We start from the raw sequence: 26,610 nt of genomic DNA, 5'->3' as shown, positions 1-26,610 counted from the left end.
TCACAAAAGGACTTCATGACCTCCCTCACAGGAGGTCCCTAGAGGAGCCCTGTCCACAGAAACACAGAGGGGATGGTGGGAGCCAGGGGTGGGGAGTCAGTGCTTCATGGGGACGGGGTCTCAGTCTGGGGAGATGGAAAGTTCTGGAGATGGGTTGTGGGGGTGGCTGCACAACCATGTAATGTGCTTGACTGAGCTGTATACTTCAAACTGGTTAGGATGAGGGGCACCAACTCAGTTGAGCCTCTGACTCGATTTCGGCTCAGGTCATGATCTTGGGGTTTGTGAGTTCGAGCCGTGCGTCCAGTTCTCCACTGACAGCACTGAGCCAGCTTGGGATTCTCTCTCTCTCTCTCTCTCTCTCAGAACAAACACATATTTTAAAAAATGGTTAAGATGGTAAATTTTACGTGTATTTTACCACAATAAAAAAATATTTCAATCTAAAGCATTTGCCATTTTAAGGCCCCCGTGGTAACTTACAGCCCTGGGCAAACAAATACCCTTGTGTAATTAGAGTACTGGAAAAATCCAAAGTGCTCATGAATGTGGATTTCTCACTGCCCCCACTTTACAGCTATGGAAACTGAGGCTTAAAGAGGGAGTCACTTCCTGGTCTCCCTGAACTGGAACTGTGTGCGACGGAGGACGGCCCATGTCCCTTCCCTGCTGGGTGGTTTGAGGCGGTCCCCCACCCACCCACCCCTTTTCAGCAAAAACCACAATGAAAGAGCTTAGAAAGTGTATCCTTTTGCTCTTTCCTTGGAAACAACACACACAGGCGGGGAGGTGAGACACGGTGTAGGTGGGAAGGGGAGGTGGGGGGGGTCCTCCAGCCCCCTGAAACAACACGGCTCCTCTTCTGCAGTCCTCTAATGGGGTTCCCCAAAGACTTGGGAGGAATGAAGGGAGGGGGTCCCTAGTTATGTCTGCTCCTCTCTGGTAGAAAAATAGACATAGACTGAGTTTGGGGATTTGGCCTGTTCGTTTTGCAAAAGCAGATGCTGGGCTCCAGGGAAGGCTAGTCCGGGTAGACTTCCTCCTGGCTCCCAACCCTGAAGCCTGGGGAGAGGCTGGCAGTGCTAGGGTGGGTTTGGGGGGGGGTCCCCTTAATACGTCCCCAGCCTCAGACTGCCCCCTTGCCAGCCCCCAAGAAAGAGTGACTGGGGGTTATCATTAGCCTAAAGGTGGGAAGGGGACGGAGGACATTGCAGAGCATTTCGGGGGAGCAGTCTACCCAGGGGCCAGAGGCATAGCCATGCTGGGTAGGTGGTGGGGGTGTCCAGCCTCTGTCTAGGGTGTGGGAGGGGCCTCTCCTTCCTGTGCTGCCAGCTTTTAGATGGGTCAGGACTTTGGACAAGTCCCAAGAAGGAGGCCAGGACCCGGGCTTCCCACAGGCTCCTTAGACCATGGGCTTTGTGTCACGGGGAGTGGGGAGGGCCCTGGGCTCTGGGGTGTGTCTGGGACGGCGGCGTGTGGGGTCCAGGATGCTGTGATTGGCCTATTGGGATCTATCTAGGCTTAGAGTCTGAGCACTCAGGATCCAGTGCCTTGGGAGGATTCCGGTCAGAATCCAGGGGTTAGGGGGCTGGGATCCAGTGCTTGGAAGGGTCGGGGTCTCCTTCCTATGGGTGAGGTTTCAGCATCCAGTGCCTGTGGTGAAGGGGTTGGGGCCCAACAGCTGCAGTCGCCGGGACCCACGCGCTCTGCCGTTGGGCTCTCACATTGTGGATTTAGAAGCCAGGATCCAGCCGGTCAGGGCTTGGGAATCCGAGATCCGGTGGTTGGGGGTTGAGGGTGCAGTGGTTGAAATGTATGGAATCCAGTAGTCAAAGCGGAGGGATCCGGGACTCAGTGTCACGGCAAAGGAATTCGGGAATCCAGTAGCTGGGGTGAGGGGATCTGGGATCCAGTGGCTGGGGCCCCGGGATCTAGGCATTGCATTGTCAGGATCCAGTGGCTGAGGCTTCTTGATATCCAGAATCCAGTGGCCGAGCTTGGAGATCCAGGGCTGGAAGCATGGGGATCTGGGATCCGCCAGCGGGTTTGGGGATCTAGGACCCGATGCTGGATCTGGGGCCTGAGGGAGCTGGGGTCTGGGTGTTTAGATATGGCGGGATGTGGTCCTGTGGTTGGGTCACCAGGATCCATTAGTTGGGTTGTAGGGGATCCCCTGGTTAAGACATGGAGGCCCAGGACCCAGTGTGTGTGCGGGGGTGGGGAGGGGGCGGAAGCTGAGACGTGGGGAGCAGGACCCAGTAGATTAGGTGTAGGGATCCTGTGATTTGCTGCGGGGGCCCTGGGGTCCATTGGCTGGGCCACCAGTCTCCAGTGGCTGAGGTGTGGAGGGGGGGGTGGGGCAGGCTCTGGGTCCCTCACCTGGACGTGACCCCCAGGGCCTGTTTCATGTTCTCGTAGACCACATAGGAGATGCTCACAGCCGGGATAACCTTCATGAAGTTGGGGGCAATGCCCCGGTAGAGGCCCCACACGCCATCTTGGGACAGGATGTGACGGAACAGACCCAGCATGGAGAGCTGGGGGGCGCCCTCGATGGAGGCTGGGAGGGGTGGGAAGGCCAGGTAAGGCCAAAGGGCCCCTCTCACTGCCCCCTCCTACTCCCAGGACTGGGCTTTTGGCCGCTGCAGCAGGAGGGAGGGGGTTAGATTAGCAGTGGGACCTACCACTCTAGAGATGGCTGTTCACCTTTCCACCGGATCTCGAGGGTCCAAGTTGGGGGATGATCAGAAACAGAGAAGAGGTATGTGTGTGTGTGGTGGGAGAGGGCACAGGCGTTTTCCTCTTCCTGGAACTCATCTCCCTGCCTCTTCTCCCAGCTGACTCTCACTCTGCCTTCCAGCCTCCATTGCAAAGCAGGCTCTTTAGGGGAGCCCTCCTGGGTACCCCAGTCTAAGTGTGGCTCTTTCCCTTCCCCTTTGCTCAACCCTAAGTCCATACTGAAGTGTGAAACGATTTATTCAGCCTCTTGCTTCCCTTCCAGCCTGGGGGCTCTCAGAGGGTGAGAACCCAGGCTTATGCACTGATACACCCCCAGAGAAAAATCACAAAATACAAAAGCTAAAATTCCCAAGGAAACTCCCCAAACAGATTCAGGAATGTGTGTGTGTGTGTGTGTGTGTGTGTGTGTGTGTGTTGGGGGGAGAAACTCCTAAAAGAAAACTACAGAGGAAAACAAAACACCCATAACCAGCCTGGCCCCACCCCTCCTTGACCTGAGCTTCCCCCCTGCCCATAATCCAGCCTTGCAAACTGGAGCTCAAACGAGCAGCCCTCCCCGCTAAGATTGCTAGGGCACTCTTCCAGGAACCGCTGCACCTGCTCTCCTCCTTGGGCTGAAGGGCCCCTGTTCCAGTGTCACAAATGGGTACACTGAGGCCCAGAGAAAGGTAGGGACTTTAGTGAAGGCCATCCAAGTCCAGGAAGATCCCTCCGCCTACCCGGGACCGCAGGAGCTGGGGATGAGGGGGAGGGGCCCAAGTTGTGAGGCTCTCCCCGCCCTATCCTCCCACCCAGGCCTCACCTTGGGCCTGCATGCGGGTCCGGACCAGGGCCAGTGGGTAACTGGCTATCTGGCCGCAGGTGCTGGAGACGGTGCCACAGGCCAGGAGCACGAGGATGCCTGGGTCGGCCGAGTCGTGGCTGTACTGCTGGAGCCATCGGTTCTTCAATGTCTGGCAGGGGCAGAGAAGGGAGCGGGATTGGATGGGGACTGGTAACACCGCAGCCCCCCCCTTTCCCCCCCCGCCCCCCCTCCGACGGCAGCGGGTACTAGCCTAGCGGTGCCTCCTAGGTGCCCCACAGCACTGTACCTGCACCCTGCCACTCAGTCCTCACCTTCTATGGTATGTGGAAGGATGGCCCCTGCCCCTACTGTCCATGCCCTTGTCCCTGGAACCTGGGAATATGGTACCTCCCATGGCAGGAGCGACTTTGCAGATGTGATTAAGTTAAGGGGGCACGATGCTAGAATATCCAGGTAGGTCCAGTATCATCATGAGGCTCCTTATGAGAGAGCAGGGGCACCGGGGTGGCTCAGTCGGTGGAGCGTCCGACTTCGGCTCAGGTCATGATCTCACGGTTTGTGAGTTCGAGCCCCGTGTCGGGCTCTGCGCTGACGGCTCATAGCCTGCTTTGGATCCTCTGTCCCTCTCCCCTGCTTGTGTTCTCTCTCTGTCTCTCTCAAAATAAATAAGTAAACTTAAAACATGTTTTTTAATTAAAAAAAAAAAAGCACGGTCATAAACGTGCACTGTTTTAAACCACTAAGTCTGTGGTCATTTGATTCAGCAGCCATAGAAAACTAACACCCTCGCCAAGGTGGACACCCCGTTCTTATCCCTTACCATTTCGACCCAAATCTGTTGACTCCCAGCTGCCAGTGTCCATGGTTCTGCCCGAGGACTCTCACCAGACCCGGGCAAGGCTGTGCTGAGCGCCCAGGAATAGGCGGGAAGTGCTGGGGAACCAGCACCCCCAGAAGCGAGCTTCAGACAACTGACTGGCTGTATCAATACCCCAACTCCCTTGCGTCTCTGCTGGGGCGTGTTCTATGCAGGTGCCTGCAGAGCCCGCCGCCAGGATTGAGCTCCACCTGCCCGCCACGATAGCTTGCTTGCTAACAGGCTCAATTATGTCCTCCCAAAAGATATGTTGGAGTCCTAACCCCCAGGATCTCAGATTGTGACCTTGTTTGCAAAGAGAGTCTTTGCAGGTGTGATGGGTTGGGGTGAGGCCATCCTGGAGTAGGGTGGCCCCATAGTCAAAATGACTGATGGCCTTATAAGAAGAGGAGACACAGAGATGGAGACGCGTAGCAGGGGGGAAGACAGCCAGACGGTGACAGAGGCCGAGATCGGATGGATGGGTCTACAAGCAGAGAAGCAGCAAGGATTGCCGGCCACCACCGGAAGCTGGAAGAAGCAAGGAAGGATTTCCCTCTAAGCTTTCAGAGGGAGCATGGCCCTGCTGAGTCGAGGTTAGACTCCGACCTCCAGAGCTGTGACGATAAATGTCTGTTGCCTCCCAGTTTGAGGTTAGGCGGCCCTAGGGAGCTAATGCTCCTTGTTTTGGTCGCCTTACCTTCCCGCCAGACTACTTGCTGTCACATCCCTGCTTCTGGAAGACCTCAAACTAAGACAAATACCACTGTCGTCTCCATTTAATCGATGCAAAACTGAGGATCCAGGGAAGCTGCTTACCCAGAGCCACAAGAGACAGGTGGGAATCAACATTCAGAGGCACACCTGAGTCCAGAGTGGGGCGCTCTGTCTTTAGGGGCAGCCAATCCCTTATTGGAGCCTCTGCGAGAACCTTCTTTCATACTCTGGGACTGGGATGGCTCCTCAGTTTCATTTCCTATGTCAATTCTAACCCCTTGGGAATGGCTGCTCGGAAGTGTGTTGAGAGGGCCTCCGGGCTGTGATAGATAGATTAGTGATGTCTGGCCGGAGCATGGAGTGAGCACATTGGAAGCAACTGTTCACCATTATTGACTTTGCAATTCTGGAGCAGCATTTGCCAACTTGGTGTTTAATGAGTGTTTTAAGAGCTGTTCTGTTGAAAAGAAGTTGTGATGACTGCATAGGCATGGCCCGCACTGGGCTAAAGAACAAAACAAAACAAAACAAACAAAAAAAAACCCCAAACAGTGAAATCACTGCTCTGTAGACTTGTCAGAGCCTTTAAAGGAGTAATAAAGAGTTTGAAACTCCAAGAGGGCACAACGCTTCTCAAACTCCTTAGACCTCCCAGCTTCCTTTTTCTGGCGAAGAATGGATCAAATAAAGTTATGTCTCATTTCTGCACACAGCCCTCAATGGCTTTGTATTGCACTTAGGAAAAACCAGCCATTGAGCTCTTGCTGAATCTCTGGTTCCTTCAAGCCACTCAAGACTTCCATTCCTCCCACAGGCCTGCCTCTGGACCTACACTCTCTGCCTTGTTCACACTCCCTCCCACATCACCTCTCAGAGGCGAGCCTAGACCCCTCCACCCCCTGCCCACTGTTACTTTCAATTACACATCCTGTTTTATCATCTTCTGAGAACTTAGCGGGATCTGAAACTACTTGTTCGCTGGTTGGCTGACTTCCTTGTTCGCTGGAGTGGGTGCCCCAGGAAAGCAAAGATGGTGTTATTTAATGCTGTATCTGCATCAATCAGCACAATGCCCAGTGCTTTTGGATGTTTCGTAAGTAGTTGCTGAGTGAACCAGCGAATAAATGAATGGATGAATGAATCAACAAACAGGTGAGTGAATGAGTGATGGCCTTGTCTCATTTGGCTGCATAGATGCTGGGTGCTGGGGACATCAGGTATGGATGGCAGGTGTGGAGTGTTGTAGGTCAGGACCAACCACATAACTCGCAAGGTCCAAAGCATATTAAAAATATGTGAGGTCCTTTGTCCAAAGCTGATTAGGAATTTCAAGACAGCAACAGCAGAGCATTAAACCAAGGGCAGGGCCCTCTGAACATGGGGCCCTTGGCAACCGCCCTGGTCACCTGCCTGTGAGGCTGGCCTTGTCCCAAATACAAAGACTTTGGGGGATGCCTGGGGACAACTGGGGCTGTGCTACTGAGGAACCTGGTGATCCCACCAGAAGAAGGTAAAAAGCAATGAACAAGGTCTCTGGAAGAGAAAAAGCAAAAACCAAAAACTCCCTGTTCCTGCCTCTCTTGAAAAAGGTGCTGAGATGTGTAGTTTTTACGATGACAGCTGATGCCGAAACGGGCAGGCCCTGAAGAAGGCATCGGCGGGGTCCGATACGTGCTTTGGGGAGGTGGGCATCTCTCAAGCTCATCTTCACCTGCTCCCGTGAGTCTGTGAGCTACCGTGGTCCCTGAACTTCCCATGTCCCGAGACCCAGGAAGGCTGAACTGCAAAGGGAAGTGATTGGTAAATGCAAGAGTCGGGAGTCCGCTGGCTGAAGGGGTTCCCCAGGGCCCATGGTGCTTCTCCCTAGTTTTGGAGGTCGACTGAGTTGGCCCATGGGAAGACGGTGTCCCGTGGGCAAATCTCAGAGGGGAGAAAAAAGGAGGGAGGGGCGGGCTACCCACAGACCTCATAGACGGCCAGGTCGATGCCTGCGTAGGGGATGATGCCCAGCACGTTGGGCAGGTAGCCTCGGTAGAAGGCTCGGGGCCCCTCTCGCTCCAGGATCTGCCACGCACAGTCCAGCAGCCCCTTGTACTGGCCCGTCCGGCGCAAGGTCAGCCGCGTCTTCAGCACCTGGAGAGAACCCGGTTATCCCTGGAAAAACTGCCTCCAGACACACCACATCCAGGAGCGAAGACACGTAGAAATAGCTACTTCTGGAAGGATGTACCCTGGCAATACTGGAATTTAACAAACCACTTACTCTAGAATCTTCCGTCATCCCCAAATCCCTATACCTAAAAATGTTGACACCTCTCAGAGTCACATATGATGGCCACTTCTGTCTCCCAATATCTTCTTCCCTTTCCCCCTTAATAATAGAAGCTATAATTTTCAGCAAGCACAGCGCCACTAGAAATACAGACTACATTTCTCATTTTCCCTAGATGTATGGCCATGGGACTAAGTCCTAGCTAACGAAACAGCAGGAAAACAGGTATGTGTGACTCTCAGGAAGTATCCTTAAAGGCAGGGAGGTGTTCTTTCCTTTGTCTATTCTTCCTTCTTGACTGCAATATGGATGTGATGACTGGAGCACAAGCAGTCACTTTGGTCCATGAGGTGGGTGCTACATTCTGGAGTGCTGGAAGAAGATAGAGGGAAGGAACTTGGGTCTCTAACACTTTGAACTCACCATACCTGCCCTGAACTGCTTACCTCAGACTTCATTTATGTGATTTGAGTTTTCCATGATACACTGCAATCCTGATACACTGCACAACCTGAAACCTGAAACGATTTCTCTGAAAACAGTTTCATCTAGAAATGATTCCCCTGGGAACAAACATCCTGGAAATCAGTATCCTTAGAAGAGGTGTGACTGTGAGCGGCTGGAACCCACGGCTGCTGCCTAAACAGTTATGACCAACGCCACCATCCCCAAGAGACACATCTCAGTTGCCGATGCCCACACAGACTACCCACGAAACAGCATTTCTCTAATGAGCTACAGTCCGAATCCGGGAGAGGCAAAGCTATACTTCCAACGTCTACCACACCGCAGAGTGACATGGTTATTGCGAGCCTCCCACCCTGCCACGGGGCCTCTCCCAGGGTCCCTCCTTCTCACCTCCATGGGGTAAATGATGGTTTGGGCTGTGGCGCCAGCGAGGGAGCCGGCCACAAAGCGCTCTTGCACGTGCAGTGACTCCTGCTGCCCTCGAATGGCCCGCTTGATCTGGAGGTGGGAGAGGTGGGCAGGATCTCAGGTCCTCCTGCTGTGGGCACCACACAGGGGAGCCGATGCCCACTCCCGGGGTCCTGCGGACACCCCTCCCCACCCCCACCCCCAGGCCAATCCCACTAGCCCTCGCGTCTGGCTGAGGTCTCTCACGCCTGCCCCCACCTGCTCATAGGCCATGAACTTGATAGCCGACTCTGGCGCGATCTTAAGCACGTTAATCCCATTCCCGCGCCACAGGGAGTGCATGCCCCCCTCTCGGATCATGTTCTTTAGGCCCCCCAGGATGTTCAGCTTGTTGGTCTTGGAGGCATGGACCTACGTGGGGAGACAAGGTGGCTTTGCGGTCCCCTTCTGGGGGCCCCAGGCCTGGGACGGGGGAGGGGGGCTCTTTCCAGGGCCCCTCACCTGCATGAAGACCTTGAGGCGGTCCAGAGGGGCTGTGCCCGTCCGCGACACGGCGCCTGCCACCGCACCCGCCACCAGCTGCTTCCACCACATGCCGCTCAGCTTCTCCTGCTCTGAAAACTCATCAGGAACAGTCAGGCACTCGCCGATGTCCAAGACCTAAGGACGCAGGGACTGGGCTGTCACGCCAGGGGGCAGGGAGATGCGACTCAGCCCTAAACGGTAACTCCCTCACGAATCCCAGGACACCCAGAGAGCCTGCCAGTGCATCGCACTTGGAGAGCCCAGGCGATCCCTCTTGGACCCCTACCAGATCCTACCAAAACATCCAGCCTGATCCCACACAGGTTCCTAACACCTCTCCTGGGCACCTCCACCAGATCCCAGCAAAGGAATCTACTCAAGCATCTACACATAAAGATTCCTCCCAGAGCCAATCAGACCCCTTTGAGGGATCCCACCCAAGGATCTCCCACATAAGGATTCCACAAGATCCCTCCAGGGCCACACGAGATCCCATCAGGGACCTGCCACATAAGGAGACTAGTGGATCCCTCCCAGGGCCTCAAGAGATCCCACAGAGGATCTGTCCCCCAGGGATCACCCCTCCCCTAGAATCCACTTATAGACATCCCAACCAAGCCCCCTCATGGATCCCCAGGGTGGGAATCTCTGGATCTCCCAAGAGGATCTCCCCAGATCTCACGTGTGGATTCCCCTCCAGATGCCATCAGGTCCTACTGGAAGCATCACTCAGAGATTCCCAACTAGAAGCTGGCAATCTAGAGCACTTCCTCGCCTACCTTCCAGGGGATCTCAGTGAACCCTCCAAAGAAGGTGGCTTTCTTGTGAGTCCCTTCGGCAATAGAACCATTTACTGAGGCAAACAGAAACCAGTAGAAGGAGAGCTGTGGGTGGAAGCTGGGGACTGGATGACCCACCTGGTGAGCTCTTCCTTCCCTGTGCTCCCACCTCCCACAGTCTGCCCCCATTGCCCCAAAGTCAGGTCTGAAGGGCTCCAGACCTCCCCGCAGTGGGTCCCTAGTCCCCTGAGCACTGATCGGAGGAAGAGAGGACTGGAGTTTCTCGTCCCTTGACCGTTCCCAGCAGCTCCTCCTTCTCAAGGCTCCTGACCCAGCCCCTCCATGCCCTGGGGAAACCAGAGTAAGGCCCGGCCACCAAGCTGGGAAAGCTGCCCCCACCTCACCGTCGAATGTTTCCAGAAATAGACTACATCCTCCACATTCTCCAGCGAATGCAACAGGAAGTGGTCGCGCCACTCCTGCCAGTCGATGGTCATTGTGCCGTCACGGTCCATGCTGGGGATGTGGGGCAAGGTGGGACAGAATCAATGCTGGGGCTGGAGGGGGTCGGATGGGGTTCGGTTGGTTTGGGGGTAGACTGACGCCCTGTGCACCGAGAGCTGGCCATTTTGCAAAGGGGAAAACTGAGGCTCAGAGAAGTGAAGAGAGTGGCCCAGGATTTGCCTGACTCCCAAGCCCGCCTCTCAGCTCCACCTGCCCTGGGATTGGGCCTGGGGCCTAGAGGTTCAAGGTGGCCGAGGGGTCCCGGGGACCTGAGTTACCTGTGATTCTGGAACCCCAGCTACTCACCTGTGCAGAATTTTCTCTGCTTGCTCCAGAGAGATGGAAATACCCAGAGCTCGGAAACTTTGCTGGATCTCAGACACATCAATATGACCTGGGAGGGGGCCAGAGGTAGAAAAGGGTGTGTGTGGGGGGCGGGGGGTGGGGAACCCTGGAGCCCAGGTGCAGTACAGCTCAGAATGGGATGGTCTAGCAAGACCAGAGGATCCAGGAACCCAGGGTGAGATTTGCAGCAGGGTGGGGTGGGGTGTCACTGACCCATTGGGATCAGAGAGGTAGAACTGAGAAATGTTGGGGGGCGGGTTCCTCTGTTCCATGAATGAATGAAAGAATGAATCCAGGATAACTATGGGGGTCCTTATGCCATAGGAGATTGAGAGGCAATATTAGGGATCCAGAAGGATGGGGGGTGCCTACGCCTCCTAGGGAATCCAGAAGCAATATGGGGCATCTTTGTCCCTTAGAAACATAAGGGTAATAACAGGGGTCGCATCCCAGAAGGGAAAGGAGGTAGGATGGGCCCATGGGCCCAACCACCTAGCTGGGGGGTGAGGAGAGCTCCCAAAATAGCCCGTGAGTCATCAGGGAGAAGTGGCCCTCCCCCCTCCTCCTAGCACTGCCAGTTCTAACCCCGTTGGTGTCTCCAGGGCCCCTGCAGCCCATCCCTGGGCCTTACCATCCTGATTCCGGTCCAGGCTGTGGAACAGAAGCAGCAGGCGTCGTTCTCGCTCCTGCAGGTAGCGGCTAAACTCCTCCAGGTCCAGCCCACCGTGTGGGTCAGTGTCACCCTCAGGGGAACTGCCCTGGCAGGGGGGAGGGATGAGGGAGCTCCAGATGGCCGCTCCCCATCTGCAGGGGGCACGGCAAGCTCATGGCCAGGGAACTCAGAGCCCCCCCCAGAACCTAAAGCAGGGGAAGGCGCCGGCTCCCTTCTCAGCAACACGCCCAAGCCACAGTTGAGCGGCGGGGTGGAAAGCAGTTGTCCAGTTTTCCTGGCAAACAAACTGAGGCTCTCCAAGGTCGAGTAACTTTTTCAAGGTTACAGAGCTGGGAAGTGGTAGGTAGCCTTGGGCTCTTGTCTCTGAAAGCCTGGCCTCCCAGCTGTCTCTTAAAAACACAACAACAACCCAAAAACCTGTCCATATGGCTGTTCCGGGAGCTCCCGTTAGAGACAGCTCTGGGCAATGTGGGGTAGATCCAAGCTGAGAGCCCACCGGGCCTCTGTCCTCCCGCCTGGGAAGCGGAGGCTTGTACTGGAGGCCTCAAGATGCTGTGGAGACACTCCAGTGGCAGCTGGGGCTATAGGTGTCAGGGACACCTGCAAAGGTCTGGGGGCAGGTTCCTGCTTTCCTACACCCCCAGCTAAGGGTGTTGGCGGGCAGGATCCCCGTCTGGGATAGCCTGGGGCATTAAGCCAGGCTTATTGGAATGGGCAGGTCGGGAAATGTAAACATTGGGAGGCTGGGCGGCTTGCTGGGGGTGGGGTGGGGGGCAGTGGGTGCCCAGAGGAGGGGAGGGCGGATGGGAAGGGTGTGTCTCCTGAGGCGGGAGCAGGGTAGGTCTTGGGACGGGTGGAGAGTTCAGAGGAGGGTGTGTCCAAGGCAGTGGGCAGGAAAGCGGACGGGCTCCATTCGCTGGCAGCCATCCCCCACCCGCGAAGCACCGGCGACGGGGGTGGGGACCGGGTGCTGGCAGCCGAACTGCAGGCCTGGGGCCTCCTTGGCTCGGTCTGGGGCGAACCCGTTAGGCCCAGACACGGTGGGCAGGGGTAGGGGGGCAGAGACGCTCAGGCTGGGCACCGGCCCTGGAGTGCAGCCACAGGCACTCCCAGGCAGCGGCGGCGCTCCATTCAGGGGCTCGGGTTACCGGGCGCCGGCCGGGCCCGAGCGCCGCGCGCCAGGCTGGGGTCCCGCGGGGGTACCTGTTGGGTGTCGCGGTTCGGGTCGCCCCCGCCCAGCCGAGCCAGTCCCTGGCGCAACTCGTGCACGTCCACGCGGCCGTCCTTGTTCCTATCCAGCTCCTCGAAGAGGCGACCCCAGCGCTGTCGCCGCTCCGCATCGCCCGGGCCCCCCCGCATGGCGCCCGGGGGGGAGGGGAGGCCCGGCAGCGGCGGCCTCAGCGGGGGCTTCGCGGCTCCCCCTCCCCCCCGGGGTCCCGCAGGGCCAGCTCCGCGGCCACGGCCACCGCAGCCTCCGCGCTGCCCGCCTGGCTCTGGCACTTGCAGGAGCCGGTGACTGCTAACCGTCGCCGCCCGCGCCGGAATTGGCGTCTCCTCCCCCGACCTGCATGGGGGGGAGGGGGCCGGAGGCGGAGCTGCGGGTGTGGGGCGGTGTGTCGGGGATGCTCTGATATTGCACAGCCTAAGAAGCGCCAGGGTTCATTCTGGGGAGAGGGACTGGAGAGATCAATGGTCTCAATTCTGCTTTCAGAGTTCTGCCTTGTGTGCCTCAGTTTACCCTCTGCCCCAAGGGGCGAGGTAGAGAGATATCAGGGATTTGGTTTCATAATCCCTTTCCACTTGACCTCCCTCCCCTACTAATCCTCTTTAGGCGCCAAAGTACTCGTTTTCAACCCAGACGTGCTCAAGAACCAACCCGAGGCCATCCAGCCCTCCATCTGCCCGCCCGCTCATTTCACATCCCCCACTCGGCCGCAGAAACAGAAAATCAAGAGGCTGTGCTTTCTCCCGCAAGCTTTACATCCCTCCCGCGAGCCTCCTTTCTATGTCCCACTTCGACTGGGAAACGGAAGATCAACTGGCGGCGCGGCTGCAGAGTCGGTTTCCTATTGGCCAGAACTGCTGGAGCTGCGCCCGCCCGCCCCACCTGGGCGGGGCTTCCGCGCTGACCTGGTGCTGTCTTGGGCCCCCGCGACTTCTGGCTGGCCTGGCCGTCTTAAAGGGGCCGCGGCAGGATCCGGACGCTTGGCTGACCGCTCTCTCCAGACCAACCTGGGCCTCTCAGTATCCCAGGCTCGAGTGCCGATGGAGACCGGGAAGCCGAACGCTGGAGGCGCGGCATCAGCCTGTCGCGCTCGCTGCACCTGCCGAAAGTCCCTCCCACTACTTTTGGGCGCAGTTTCTCGAGTCACCATTAGGGGGAGGGGCGGCCAGAAACACATTGGCGAAAAATAATAATAGCTAACATTGACTCACGGCGTTGCACAAACCCAAGGCCTTTTTACTCACCTCTCGCGTCGTCCTCGCCAAAACTCTATAAGGTAGGTGGGTGGGACTGACTTTCCCACTTCACAGATGAGGAAACAGAGGTTAAACTGCTCTCCCCAGTCCACATGCCCACTACAGGGCAAAGCAGGGATTTAACTAGACCTGGAATTCTTACCCATCGCTCTATACTCTAAAAGTGATTAATTTCCCCTTAGCCGCTACTCTTCACCCTAGAGTTCCCAGGAGGTGGTGGTCTTATCATCATCGTCCTTTATCCAAAAATACAGCCATGAGGACCCATTTAGTCCTGCCCAGCCAGTGCTCAAATAGGTGCGTCCCAGACAAAGGAGCCTCTTCTTGAAGGTCCCCTCACAGATATTTTCTTCCTAGGTGGTCCTTGCAGGTGCCCTTCAACATGGGGAATACAGATGTTTCCCCACAGAAATGCCCCCAACAGGTGTTTTCTCACGGAAACATCCCTAGCAGGTGGGCCTCAATACACAGAAGCCTTTGTCCCGCCGCGCCCCCCCCTGCCCCGCGCGCCCCGCCATCTGCTTTAATATGACTTGTCTCGTGCAGATGTTCTCAGGTCTTTTTCTCACTTGATCTCAATTCTATGCAGATACTCCCCATACAGCCTATATCCTTCATTTCACAGGTATGTTTCTCAACAGAAATCCACTCAAGAATGCATCATACAGCTCCCCTCCACCCGCCTGCCCCCAAAGGCATGTTGCAGTTAAGTATACACCCATGGGCACGTTTCCGTGTCACTGGGTCCTATAAGGTGTACTTAAACGCGGACGTGTCTCGTGCAGCTCTTTCCGATTCATTTCTACGCAGGAATTTTTCATACAAGCGTTGTTCATTTCGTAGGGGAGCCATGCAGATGCGTTTCCAAAACAAACGTACCCTAACCCAGACGGCCGCGGTCAGGTGTTACAACGCAGGCGTGTTCTACACAGCCGTTTCCCACACAGGTATGCTTCCGTTCGTCTACACTCCAGAGATGTGGCTCAACGCACACGTCTCCCACAGGTGTGCCCGCAACATAGGTGGGAGGTTCCTCTTACCCTAGCTCGCTTCCGCCCCTACTTACTCCTCGCTGTTGTAGAATTGGGTTCCCGTTACAGGTGCGTCCCTGGCGCGGCCCCACCCCCGTTTGGCTCCGCCCTCCCATCTGGGCTCAGGTGCACGAGCCGGAAGTGCGCTCCTCTCCCAGGTGAGTGACTAAACTTTCCGGGTCACGTGAACGGGAGGAGCTGGAGGAGTCCGACCGAGCTACCGACCGACGCACCGAGGGTTCGAGCCAGGTACTCGGACCGGGCACCGGAGCAAGGTCGAAGACGCCTGGGCCAGGTAGGGAGGTAGGACGCTCGCCTTGGCCTGCCGCCCCTTCCCCCCACTTTCCTCTTCCCTTTCCCCGGCCCGGGAACGCGCCGCTCCGAGTTAATCTTTAATCTCTGACCTCTGGCGGCGGGGGCGGGGCAGGACTCCGGGGTGCCCTGGGCGGGTCACCCCTCCCCTGGGCCTGCGCCCGAGCCCAGCCCCCTCCCCCACCCCACCCCCGGCCTTTCTCTTTCTCCCGCCCCAGGTGCCGGGTTGCAGGTACCCCCGGCCCGAGATGCGGTAGAAGCAGCGCGCAGGAGACGCCCGGTTCCCGGTGCCACCAGCCCGTCGCCCGGCCCATGGCGAGCCCCGGCCTGGGGTTGCTTCTGGCACTCGGCCTGCAGCTGCTGCCCGCCCGCTGGGGCCGGGCCTGGGGGCAAAGTAGGTACCGGCCCGGGGCGCGCACGGGGCGGGGCTTAGAAGCGCGGGTTACCTGGGACCCGGAGAGGTCAGGAACTGGGGAGCGGGCATGGGATACCTTGAGAGGCGATCAGTGCTAGGGGTTTCCTTGGGGCGATCACTGCTAGGGGTTTCCTTGGGCTGTCGCCGTCGGTGTAGAATTCCTGAGTCCCTGAGGAAGGGGGAATTGTGATCTGGGGGACAGGAGCCTCTATACCTGAGTCTCAGTATGGCTGAGGTGTGTTGGGCAGACTGGGAGCCAGGAGGAGGCCTGCCTGGAGCTCTGATCCCGGGTTCACCAGGCTGGCCAGAGGTGTGGACTCAGCCATTCAGTCCTTCTATTTCAGTTTCGAGAGCCTGGGGGGAGGTGTGAGTCAGACACTCCAGGGAAACGCAGATCCACCCAGATCCTTAAGGGCCAGGGAGGGCCGGAGAGGTGGGGGGTGGGGGGGGGGAGGGCAGGGTCAGGCTCCAGACACCATCCATTATAGCAGACCCCAACTCAGCACAAACTGCAAACTGCTGTAGGCTGCTTACTCGCTGCGGGGCTCTGCTGGGTTCGGGGCAACATCAACCCGGCGGGCCCTTGCAGGCAGGGCACCCACAGTCTCTACCAGAATGAAGACTCAGCAGAGTTCTAGCCGAGGGATGCCTGAGGGAGGTGCAGTTGTGCTAAGATGGGAAGGATAGATGAGGAATAATTTGTCCCTCCCCGCAGCGCTGGACCCCCCCGTAAATGACAACAGCACCATCACACCCTCTGACCCGGGCTCCGGCTCCCATGGGGCGCTGGTGAGTTACATGTGGGAGGAGGGCAGCGGGGTGTTATTCAGGAGTCCCACATGTAGCAGGTGGAGGGACCCAGAGGTGGCGGGTGCTTGGGAGGGGGGATCCCAAACATGGCAGGTGGGAGCCCGGGAGCCCCAGATGGGACAGAAGGGACGTGGGAATCCTGGGTGGAGGAACCACACCACCAGAAGTGACAGGCTTGGGGGGGAGGGGGGAGCTTTGGGAGCCCTGGATGTTTCTCAGGTGAGGGTGGACAGGGTCCCCTGGCTCAGGTGAGCACACCTGTCCCCCCTCCTGCAGTCTCAGGAGGCCATCACCGCCATCATTGTGGTCTTCTCCCTCCTGGCCGCCTCGCTCCTGGCCGTGGGGCTGGTGCTGCTGGTTCGAAAACTTCGGGAGAAGCGGCAGACACAGGGCACCTACCGGCCCAGCAGCGAGGAGCAGGTGGGTGCCCGCGTGCCGCCGCCCCCCAACCTCAAGCTGCCGCCGGAGGAGCGGCTCATCTGAATGCCGGGGCCCCGTTGCCTCCACCGCTGCTCAGGACTGCCCGGCGCTCGCTCACACACAGCAGCCGCCACCGAGAAAACAGCCTCTGATGGTTCAGGAGGACTTGGGGGGCCACGGGGCACCTGCCTGGTGGGCTCGGTGAAGCATGCCACCTTTGCTTGACTGCCTGCAACTGGGGGGTGCCGGGGCTGGGGGCCCGCCTCCCCGCTTGCTGCACCATTTCGCTCGGCTGTCTAGCCCGCTGCCACACAGGCCCAACAAATCCCCTCTCCTTTCCTTCCAGTTCTCCCACGCAGCCGAGGCCCGGGCTCCCCAGGACTCCAAGGAGACAGTGCGGGGCTGCCTGCCCATCTAGGTCCCTTTTCCATCTCTCTCTCTCTCTCTCTCTCTCTCTCTCTCTCTCTCACTCTCTCTCACTGTGTGACCTTGGGGGAAGGCAGAGCCCTCTCTGGGCAATCAAACCAACTAGTGCTTAAGAATAGAAGGGAGGAAGGTGCTTCAAAGACTCTGTCCCTGAGGGGAAGGGAGGGTGGTGCTGCTTACATTTTATATATATATATATATATATATATATATATATATATATATATATATATACATATACATACACACACACATATATACATAAATCCCATAGTGAGATATAATAAAACCTTTTTTTTTTTTTTTTTAAGCCGGTGGGGCAGGAGTCAGGCCAGATGGAGAGGACAAACTCAGGGCTCATAGGCTGTTGAGAGGTGAATTGTAAGGGTGCAAGAATCCAGGGGGGACTTCCTGGAAGGGAGGGGCTTCCTGCTGCACCTGGGAGCCAGCTGGAGGAGGAGGAGGGAGGTGGCGGATGGGGTACGTTTCTGAGCACAGAGAGGGCCCCCAGATAAACTCACCAGGAAAACCAGCTGTGGGCTCATGTGGCTTTATTGAAGGACCAGGGTCTCCTCTGGGACCCTGATTCTTAACCTTCAAAACACTTTTTAAGCTCAGCGACTCTGGGCCGGCTCCTAGCCTGGGACTCCTGCCAGTCACTGTCGGGTGCAGCAGGGGGTCTGAGGGCTCCTGGCCCCTTGGGGCACTGGAAATGAGCATGTTCTGCCAGCATGACCTCAGATGGCTGGGACCTGGGGTTCTCTGGGGAACCAGGATCTGAGGAAGAATCAAGGGGCTCAAGGGGTTGGGATGTCCAGGTAATATCCAAGTTGGGCTTTGTGGGGACCAGAAGTTGGGGGCTTTCTGGAGGGCTGGACTGGGTGGGTGCTGTGGACAGCTGAGAGCAGGGGCTCTCCTGGGCTCTGGGGTCTTCAGCTGCCTTGCGGGGAGGGGAGAGATGTAGGATGAGAAGATTGGACTCGGGGTCCCCTGGGCTGCTGGGGTCTGCAGAAGCTGGTGAAGGCAGCAATGGAAGGATGGCTTCTTGGCTGGCCTCCAAGGCTGGCTGGGAAATAGGGTCCTTTGAGGAGGTCGCGGCATCCGAAGACTGGAGGGTTTGCTGAGATGGCAGGTCAGCAGGCAGGGACAGGGGCTGGGGCTCTGGAAGTTTCTCATCTTCTGGTTGCCATCTTGGTCTTTCTGCTATGTCAGGCTGGGTGGGGGTAGGGAAACGGGCAAGTTGCTGGCCTTCAGATGCTGGAGAAGGCTGACAAGTCTGATGGACTTTTGGCAGGGGGGTTGGACGGGGGCTGGGGCTCTCACCAAGCTGAAGCAGCTGTCTGTGTCCTCTCTGTGACAGCAGTCCAAGCTCTGGCTGGGCCGCAGGCTACCTGTCCTGCTGGCTCCCAGGCTCAGACTGTCCAGAATCTCGCCTAGCAAATCCAGTTCTTCTCCAGACCCCAGGAAGCTGCTGTCCAGAGCTTCCTCTGCCCATGGGTCCTGGGCCTCCTCAGGGCTCAGAGCAGGTGTCCTGGGTAAGGATGGGCAGCCCCAGATGTCTGCCCAAGACCCCTAGTCCTAATGGGACTGCTCTGGAGGTTCTGGAGTTTAGGGACCTGGCCTCCCTGCCCCCTCCCCCTGCCTTTGAGTCTCACCCTTCCTCCCGGGACTCAGAAGGTCTCTCTTCTAGTCGCCGTCTCCTGCTGGGGCGAAGGGGCCGGTTCTGCGAAGGACAGATTTGGAGGGTGGGGCCTCAGGAACTACAGGTTTCTGGAGGAGGGTGTGTGGTAAGTGGGCACCGAACACTGGGGTAGGTGAGCATGTGAGCAAGAAGTCTGGGTGTGGACAGAATGGGAGAAGGACAAGGTGGCGTTAGTGTCGCAGGGTGCTGGGGGAGACGCACTCACCTTTCCAAAGTGCTGGGTGATAGGCAGGCGCTGTTGCAGGCGATCTGAGCGGCTGGTGAGGGACGGGGCTCTCAGGGAGCCCCCCCTTTGCCGGCTAGAGTCCCCATCCTAGGAAGAGGGTGGGTGAGCCGGGTGGGTGAGCCCTTCTCCACTGCCCCGGCCATTGGCCACCGGCCTTACCTTGTACATCAGAAGGCTGTGCACACCCTTCAAGCCGCTCTTGGCCTACGGAGGAGCCACAAAGAGAATTAGACTCCGCAGTGCTTTGAACCTGGGCAGTCAAGAGCTCGGCTCTCCGTCCCCTAGGATCACTGTCCTGCCATCTGTTCACGTTTGTGCTACACAGACCACCTGAGAAGTCAACACAGACTCACCCCTTGCCTAATAGAAAAGAATTCCTAGAGGACGTAACCACTGAACGAAACGGAGAGTGGGAAACACAGAACACTGTAAGTGGTGTCAGCATTCAAAAGACAAGCAACAGATAAGACCCAAGGGACAATTTGGTGTGGCAGAGGTTGGCCACAGGAAACTTCGGGGCTCGGGAGAAAAAGAAACACAAGGGCAGAGGCTGGGACCGTAGTGTCTGAGGACAAAAGATGTTCGCCAATGAATCTTGGTTGTCAGTTTTAGGTGGGGAAGAAATGATCCTGGCAGAAATGAGCAGGTAACTGGAAAATAAAAGCGCGAAGACTTATTTAACTGCCGGCTTGCTTCTGATAAAAAGACATGTTTGCACTTTACATGTGAGGTTAAAATGTCCTGTCCCCACGAGGGGTTGCCATGTGCCTTGTCCCCTGGTCTTCGTGACCCCCGGTCGGTGGCCTGTGTCGTGTAGCCTCACCGAGCGGTACATGTTTTTGACAGCTGGTTGAGTCTTGGCCTTGACCGAATGCAGGAGAGCACCGCCACCTTTCTGGGGAGACAGAATGGCAAGGGAGAGAGACTGGGGCCTCTGGGGTTACCCCAGACTCCACCTCGTCACCCCAGCTGTGTGAGGCTGGACGAGCCCCTCTCCCTAGCTGAGTCTCCGTTTCTTCTGTCTATAAATGAGCATAACGGTGACCCTCCCTGGGGACTGTTACGGGGCTAAGTTAATCCCATAATAAACACTAAGAGTGCGGTGTTCTACCTTTAGGTTGTCTGCCCAGAGCTGGTAGGAGTAAAGAGCGCCTGCAGGGAGGAGAGGGGTGGTCACGGCTGGCTGGCGGGCTCAGGCGGGGGTGCTGGTGGGGCGGGGCTCCGGGCTAGACACAGGGCTCACCTGAGGAGGCCCCATTGCAGGTGATCTCCTGCTCAAAGAGATCTGAGAAGCCCTCTCCTGTGTTCAGCTTCTCCAGTCGGCCTTCGATGAACTGGGGGTGGGGGAAGGGTCAGAAAAGGGCTGCCTCCGCCACTTTTGAATTGGAGGACCCAGGATTCTGCTGGCCCTGCATCTCTGGCCTCCGGGCCATCCCTGGCCCCTCCAAGGGACTCGCCTCCGGGACCCAGGAATCTGGAGGCGCCTCAGGAAGCCAGGAAACCTCCCCCCACCCCGCACCAAGTCAGGACCAGACCCCGCCCCTCATAGGGATCCGGAAGTGGGACTCTGACACTCCCGACAGGCCTCCCTCCAAGTCGACCCCACCTTCAGGGACCCGAGAACCCATCCCTACACTGATGGACCCTGGAGTCCAGCCCACCTCCCGAGAACCCCAGAAATCCGGCTCCGCTTCTCCTCCACGTCCCGATAACCCAGGAGTCCCCGCCCACCTCCTCTCCGGCAAGTGGAGGGCGCACTCAGGACACGCCTCCTTCAGAGTCCCGCACTTACACCCACCCACCCCTGACCCTGGATGCTCCATCCTCAGGGACCCAGGAATTTAGTCCCACCCCAATCTCCCCAGGATCCTGGGAGTAGATCTCATCCCTCGGGAGCCCAGGAGTCAGGGGCTCCCATCTTTAGCGACACAGTTCAGTCATGCCTCCCCCACCCGGGGACCCTGAGGGCGGGACCCCCCGCTGGACCGACTCTAATCTCGCCCATGGAACCCAGGCATCCGCCCCTCGGGGTCCGGCTCGCTCCCAGGGACGCAGGGTTGTCCTCCCCAGCCCCTACTTAGCCCCGCCCCCGGCCCCAGCCCCGCCCTCAGGGTTCTGTCGCACCTGTTTGAACAGCTGCAGGTGCACAGCCCTCCGATGGAAGGCCTGCAGGGGCGCCCCCGGCTTCTGGGCCAAGAAGGCCTCTTCACTGAAGGTCACAGGCTGACCCTAGAAAAAAAAAGACCCGTGACCTGATCTTCCCGTGGCTCTCCTGGACCCAGCTGTCTCCCTTATTGGCTCACATATCTATGTAGCAAGGTTGAGCGCCTACTGTGTGCCTGATCTTGCGCAGGGTCTCGTGGGCCGCAGGGAGGTGGGAGCCTTTGAGGAGGAGGAGGGCGGGACCTGACTCAGGTGCTCACCATGGGGGAGGACAGAGAGTAGGGGGCGAGGGTGGGAGCCCCTTGAGAGAGAACTCGAGGGAGATGAAAGTCCTAATCCAGGCGAGCAATCATGGGAGCCAGAGCAGGGTGGAGACAGAGGAGGGGAGAAATGGGCAGATTTGGGATGTGTTGTAAAGGCAGAGCCAACAGGAATGTCAGATGCTCACAAGATAGACCCCCCCCCCTCAATTTTTAGAATAGTTGTGAAAACGGGGGTGGGGAAGTTTGAGAGTCAGCAGATCCTGAAGTCCTGGCTTCAACACTCACCTGCTGTGGGACTTCTCCAAGCCTTGGTTTCCTCATAAGTAAAATGGGACCATAATGGTATCTAGCTTATCACACTGTTGTGAGCATTAAGTGAGATCATAGTAACAGAAAAACCTAGCATTTATTGAGTGCTCACGATGTGCTAGGCACTACCCAAACATTTTGCATATGCCCATTCACTGACTCACGGGACCCTTTCGTGTGGGTGCTAGTGGGATCCCATTTTACAGATGGGCAAACAGAGGCACAGAGTAAGTGCTCCATAAAGGCTAGGCATTTATTATTATTATTATTATTATTATTATTATTAATCCTTCAGAACCCACGAGGCCTCTCCCTCGGCCTACCCGCTGCTCACCGGGCTGCAGACGAGCGCATCGCGGTATCCCCCGAAGAGCAGGGCCTGGGCTTTGAGGAAGAGACGGGACACCCCTTCCCCGGGCGCCAGGGCAACCTTCCTTAGCCGCAGCCTCAGCAGGGACACCTGGAGGACAAGGGGGCAGCTGTGAGCCGGCGGGTGTGGGGCCTCCCCTCCACCACGCGCGGGGGGAGCAGAGAAGGGGGTAACACTGACCACGTCTGGGGGCAACGCTTGCACGTCGTCGAAGGGAGTCTCTAAGGTATTGGAGTCCACGTTCATCATCACGACTTCCTCCAGGGCTTTCTCCCGCACTCTCTGCATTGGGGAGTGAGGGTGGGGACGGCCGCTCAGGGCCCGAGGATCTCTGGCGGGGGCAGTTATTTGGGGGTCCAAAAGAGGGGAATCCCGCAGGCCGCTGCGGTCCAGGTCCGCTCTCACTCACCTCGGCGAGACTGGAGTGCACTCCGATGAGGTAGGGCATGGGCGCACTGCAGACGACCGAGGGGACAGGGTCATGCAGGCGCCGCCCAGGGGTCCCCAGGACCCCAGGCCTCTGCCCCAAGCCCGGCCCCCGCCCCTCACCAGCAGTAGTCCAGCAGATGCGGCGGCAGCGTGGGGATCAGCACGTGCTCCCAGTGCATGGGGTACAGGAGGGCGCAGGACGCGTGGACGCACGAAGTCAGCTGGGGACAGGTGGGGGGCCGTGGAGTCAGGGCCTGGACCCCCAGCTTCAAGGAACCTCTTCGGGACGGTGGCTCTCCCGGCTCCATTCCCCACGTCCCCAGTCTCCGGTCCCTCTCTCCCCCTCCTCGCCCCTTGCCCACCCCCTACTGCGTGAGAGGTGAAAACTCAAATCCCTTTAGGAATCCTGTGACAGCCAAGAATTCGGCACATTACAGGGCTTGGAGCAGGTGGAGCCAGGACTCAGCGGGTCTCAGGCGCTCCCTTTAGGGGGCGGGGCTAATATACAACCCTCGGGGAGCTCTCTCCGCAGTGGTAGAACAGCCCACTAACTCCACCCACAAAGAGGCGGGGCTAGAATTCAGCTTCCTTAGCCCCGCCCCTAGGGGAGGAGCCGGCGTTCCTCACCGCCCCCCTTCCCCCACCCGGGTCCTCCTCCTAGAGACCCAACTACAATTTAGAGCTCCCCCCCACCTCCCCGACGGCACCCTCCAGAGGGGCGGAGCCAGCCTTGCTCTGGCCCATAGTGGGTGGGGTCTGGACCAAGCGCTCCCAAAGAGGGGGCGCTACAGCTCAGCCCACGCCGATTCCCCCCGCTAAGGGCGGAGCCAGGATTCCACTCCATCCTGAGGCTCAGAGGGGCAGAGCCAGGCCTTCGCCTCAGGTCTCGCCCAGAGGAATTAGACTGGGAATCCGTCCCGTGGTCACGGCCCCAGGGGCGAAGCCCCACCCCCGGCCCGGCTGGCCCCGTCTCACGGTGCTCAGCTTGCTGGCGGTGAGAAGGACCCTTCTCTCCGCCAGGAGCGCGGCGAACAGCCCCACGATGTTCTCGTCTGTCACCGCCACCACCAGCTCCGTTAGGTTCCTCTGAGGATCAGAGAGAAGCGCTGGTCGCGAGGGACCACAAGATGTGACAGCCCCCTCCGGGTTTCGGGACCTCTCCCCGCCCCCAGAACTCCCTCCCAGGTGTCCACTCACGTTCTCAGGAATGGATGGCAGGCGGCCAGAGTCGGGGGCTACGAAGCAGGAGAGCTGGTGGCGGGGGGGGGGGGGGGATGAGCGGGGGCACCGATCAGTCAGGGGTTGGCCTTGCCTGGGGGCCCAACCCAACGGGGTCCCCAGTTCTGCTCACCGGCCTGCTGTTCCCAGGGGCAGGGGGCGGGATGCTTTGTGCACTGGAGATTGTCACTCCGCTGCCCTGGGAGAGAGGTGTAGCTGCGTGGTCCTCGGGGCTGGGGTACAGCCTCCCCACCCACCTAAGGTCGGACGCCCAGGGATTGGGGGCTACTCACCAGCTCCACGGAGACCTGGGTCCCAGGCAGGGGCTGGTGCAGCAGATTTAGAAGAAGTTCCTCGACCTCAGAGACCTGGGTGGGGGTGGAGTGTCTGAGCTGGGGGGGGTGGGTGGGTTGAGGATTGGCTGGGGCTAGGTGGTCTGGGAGGAGCTGAGGGGCTCAGGTCAGGCCTGGGAATTCTGAGCCTGGTGGAGGGCTTGGGAGGGTAGAGGCTGGGACTCCCATGGGAAGAAGAGGGAGGCTGGTCTCACTTGGTTCTGGGCCAGGAGGTCGCCCACTGTGTTCAGTAGCTTGTAAAACACCTCAAACCAAGGCAGATGGCTGTGGAGAGGGCGTGTATGTTCCACGAAGTGCCCCCAGGCCAAGGCCCTTCCCACCCGCCCCCCCCCCCCGAGCCCCAAATCTCACACCTGAGGATGCACAGGCAACTGTGGGCACCAGCCCGTAGGTGGCAGAAACCAAATCTGCGGGTGCCGCTCAGGTCGGTGAGGGCAAAGGTGAAATGTTGTACAGCTGGGCTGGGGGGCTCCCTGGAGGTGGGAAGGGCTCTCAGAGACCCAAGGGTCCCAGGTCCCCGAACCACGCCCCCACCCCAGCACCAACAACTCCTACTGCTGTGTCCACCAGTCTGGGGCTCTGGGTGTATGGATCCTTAGTTGTCAGGGTCCCTGAGTCCCTGGGTCCCTGGGTGTTTGTGGGGGTCCCTGAGAAGTCTGAGTCCTTGGGTTCCTGCAAGTAAGCTTCCTTCCATACCTTTCCACATCAAAAGGGAAGCAGAATTTAGGCACCATCTGCATAGCTTCCTGGGGATGGAGAGAGGGCACACTGCTTGGCCATTCGGGTTAGGCCCCACCCCTGGCCAAGACAATCTCTTCCCCTGGGGGGACTGGCCCTGGGCCCAGGGGAGCCAAGAACCAGCCAGCATACCTGGTCCCTGAAGTCTGGGGGAAACTGCCGCAGGATGGGGGGATCTGTGGGAGAGCGGGCTTCTAAGTTCAGGGCCCCAGACCTGCCCTCCACGTCCCCACCCCCACCTGATGCCCCCAACTCACCTTCTTGCAGGGAGGCAGGGCGGGCTGCTTCGAAGAACCAATCAAACACGGCAGGTGGACCCCCTCTGTGGGGCAGGAATGGGCTTTAGTGGGTCCAGGGGCTTCCTTCTGTGTCTGTGGTTGTGTCTGCAACTCTGTACCTGTGTGTGTGGCCTCAATGGTTTGTGACAGTGAGTAGGTTGTGGGATGCTGTGCAAACAATAGTATTGATGGTGTGTGTGTGACGGAGAAGTGTGAAGCACCGAGTGTGCCTTGTGTGCATGTGTGGACATGACGTGTGTGAGCCTGTGACTTGTGTTTATGTGCTGTGTGACTTGGGTGAGCACACAGGTGTGTGTGCACATGACTTGGGTGAACATGCAGGGGTGTGTGTGTTTGTGATTCTCTCCTGTGTTTTCCTGGAAGGATGAGACTGACCAGTGTCGGTGTCCGGTCGATGAGTGTGTGTGACCAAGCCAGCGTGGGGACAAATAGCATCCACAACTTCTTGTGTGGCTGTGAGTGTGGCTGGGTAAATGTGTGAGCATCTCTGTGGTCTGGAGACCAAGAGACCCTGCCCGTGTGTCTCTGGCTGGGAGACTTCATGGTGGCCCAAGGGCTGACCCCAAATTTGTCATCAGAGGAAGGAGGACAGCATGCCCTTGTGCCCCTGGGGGCCCCGCACTCTTTACTGCCTTCGCTTGCCCCCCACCCCCCACCCCACAGAGGATGCTGGGTCCTGGGCTCAGGGACAGGGACAGGGAGACCAGAAGGGAGACAGCACAGGGATGGGGAGTGACTATAGACACACAGAGCCCCAGACACGGGAACCCCCCAGCACTTCACTCTCATGCTGGCATGGTCCCACACGAGCACCCAGGCACATGGACCCCACACAGTCTTCCCTCACCCCCAACCCCCGCTCCCTGCTGACCCCCGGAAGCCATGTTCCTCATCACTCTGATACACCAAGAGGTGCCTGCTCAGAGTTGCAAACTTAGTTACCCAGAGCCGGAAGGAGAAAGAAAGAGAGGGAAGAGGGGCTGAGAGACATGCCCCAGTCCCAGCCACCTGCCCCTGTGGCTCACAACCCCTCCCGGGCCTGCGCCACCCTGGCTCCCCTTGGCCCCAGCCCAGGCCTGCTCTGGGAATCTTGGTCCAGAGAGTGGGGGAGGGTGTAGCTCTTACTCAGCTCTGGATCCCATGGTCCCTGCGGGGCCGCCGGTGGGGCCCTTGCCCTAGGGGTCCTGGGGGGCCTGTGCTTGCGTAGGGCTGGGCCCTGAGCCGGCTCCGCTTCCTGTGTGGCCGGGAGAGGAAGTTTAACGGGTGACGTCCCAGGAGGGAGGCCCCCGCCCCCACCCACTGTGAGAGACCCAGGCATCCTGTCTCCTAGCCCTCCCAGGGATGGGTGGGCATGGGTGGTGGGCTCGGAGGCCAGACCCCCAGCACTGTCCTGCCAGGCCAGGGCACCTCTGACCCCTGACATCATACCCAGGCCTCCCTCTGTCTGTGGCAGCCAAAGACTCACAATTTGCCTGAAATGCTTCCTCTTCGCTCAACTCTACTTTCCTTTGGTCTTTCTGCATCAGCCATTCCCTTTAGGACCACCAGAGGGAG

At 58.5% G+C, this 26,610-nt stretch overlaps 3 protein-coding genes across 11 annotated transcripts; 1 reads left to right on the top strand and 2 right to left on the bottom strand.

Annotated features, from left to right (window-relative positions):
* Positions 1-916: 916 nt before the first annotated feature.
* On the bottom strand, positions 917-14,785 carry SLC25A23 (solute carrier family 25 member 23). 7 transcript variants are annotated; one of them, XM_053220006.1, is made up of 11 exons: positions 14,639-14,785; positions 11,050-11,176; positions 10,380-10,467; positions 9,974-10,085; positions 8,767-8,925; positions 8,524-8,676; positions 8,248-8,355; positions 7,083-7,250; positions 3,542-3,692; positions 2,380-2,560; positions 917-2,096 (listed from the first exon to the last, which is right to left on the bottom strand). In XM_053220006.1, the coding sequence occupies exons 1-11, from the start codon at positions 14,717-14,719 to the stop codon at positions 1,721-1,723; spliced, it is 1,704 nt and encodes a 567-aa protein (XP_053075981.1). In that variant the 5' UTR covers positions 14,720-14,785; the 3' UTR covers positions 917-1,720. The 7 variants fall into 7 exon arrangements, with proteins under 7 accessions (XP_053075981.1, XP_026905164.1, XP_026905165.1 ...); XM_027049363.2 differs by lacking the exon at positions 14,639-14,785 and adding an exon at positions 12,295-14,025; XM_027049364.2 differs by lacking the exon at positions 14,639-14,785 and adding an exon at positions 12,295-14,024 and having other exon boundaries at positions 917-2,027.
* Positions 14,772-17,207, top strand: CRB3 (crumbs cell polarity complex component 3). Of its 2 annotated transcripts, none has more exons than XM_027049367.2 (5): positions 14,772-14,898; positions 15,134-15,309; positions 16,046-16,119; positions 16,417-16,560; positions 16,907-17,207. In XM_027049367.2, the coding sequence occupies exons 2-5, from the start codon at positions 15,228-15,230 to the stop codon at positions 16,976-16,978; spliced, it is 372 nt and encodes a 123-aa protein (XP_026905168.1). In that variant the 5' UTR covers positions 14,772-14,898; positions 15,134-15,227; the 3' UTR covers positions 16,979-17,207. The 2 variants fall into 2 exon arrangements, with proteins under 2 accessions (XP_026905168.1, XP_026905170.1); XM_027049369.2 differs by having other exon boundaries at positions 14,774-14,906.
* A 9-nt stretch (positions 17,208-17,216) lies between these two features.
* Positions 17,217-26,610, bottom strand: DENND1C (DENN domain containing 1C). Of its 2 annotated transcripts, XM_027049209.2 has the most exons (24): positions 26,522-26,610; positions 26,182-26,290; positions 25,015-25,079; positions 24,890-24,933; positions 24,716-24,765; positions 24,373-24,492; positions 24,214-24,283; positions 23,960-24,034; positions 23,800-23,865; positions 23,646-23,699; positions 23,424-23,534; positions 22,569-22,669; positions 22,429-22,474; positions 22,200-22,301; positions 21,984-22,109; positions 21,039-21,143; positions 20,158-20,248; positions 20,026-20,066; positions 19,738-19,809; positions 19,074-19,118; positions 18,894-19,001; positions 18,642-18,709; positions 18,310-18,517; positions 17,217-18,199 (listed from the first exon to the last, which is right to left on the bottom strand). In XM_027049209.2, the coding sequence occupies exons 2-24, from the start codon at positions 26,196-26,198 to the stop codon at positions 17,576-17,578; spliced, it is 2,409 nt and encodes an 802-aa protein (XP_026905010.1). In that variant the 5' UTR covers positions 26,199-26,290; positions 26,522-26,610; the 3' UTR covers positions 17,217-17,575. The 2 variants fall into 2 exon arrangements, with proteins under 2 accessions (XP_026905010.1, XP_053075978.1); XM_053220003.1 differs by lacking the exon at positions 26,522-26,610 and having other exon boundaries at positions 25,015-25,154; positions 26,182-26,282.

Source organism: Acinonyx jubatus, chromosome A2 (assembly GCF_027475565.1).
Source record: "Acinonyx jubatus isolate Ajub_Pintada_27869175 chromosome A2, VMU_Ajub_asm_v1.0, whole genome shotgun sequence".
NCBI classification, from domain to species: domain Eukaryota; kingdom Metazoa; phylum Chordata; class Mammalia; order Carnivora; family Felidae; genus Acinonyx; species Acinonyx jubatus.
The sequence above is the reverse complement of the archived record's forward strand: the minus strand, read 5'-3'. Positions and strand labels throughout refer to the sequence as shown.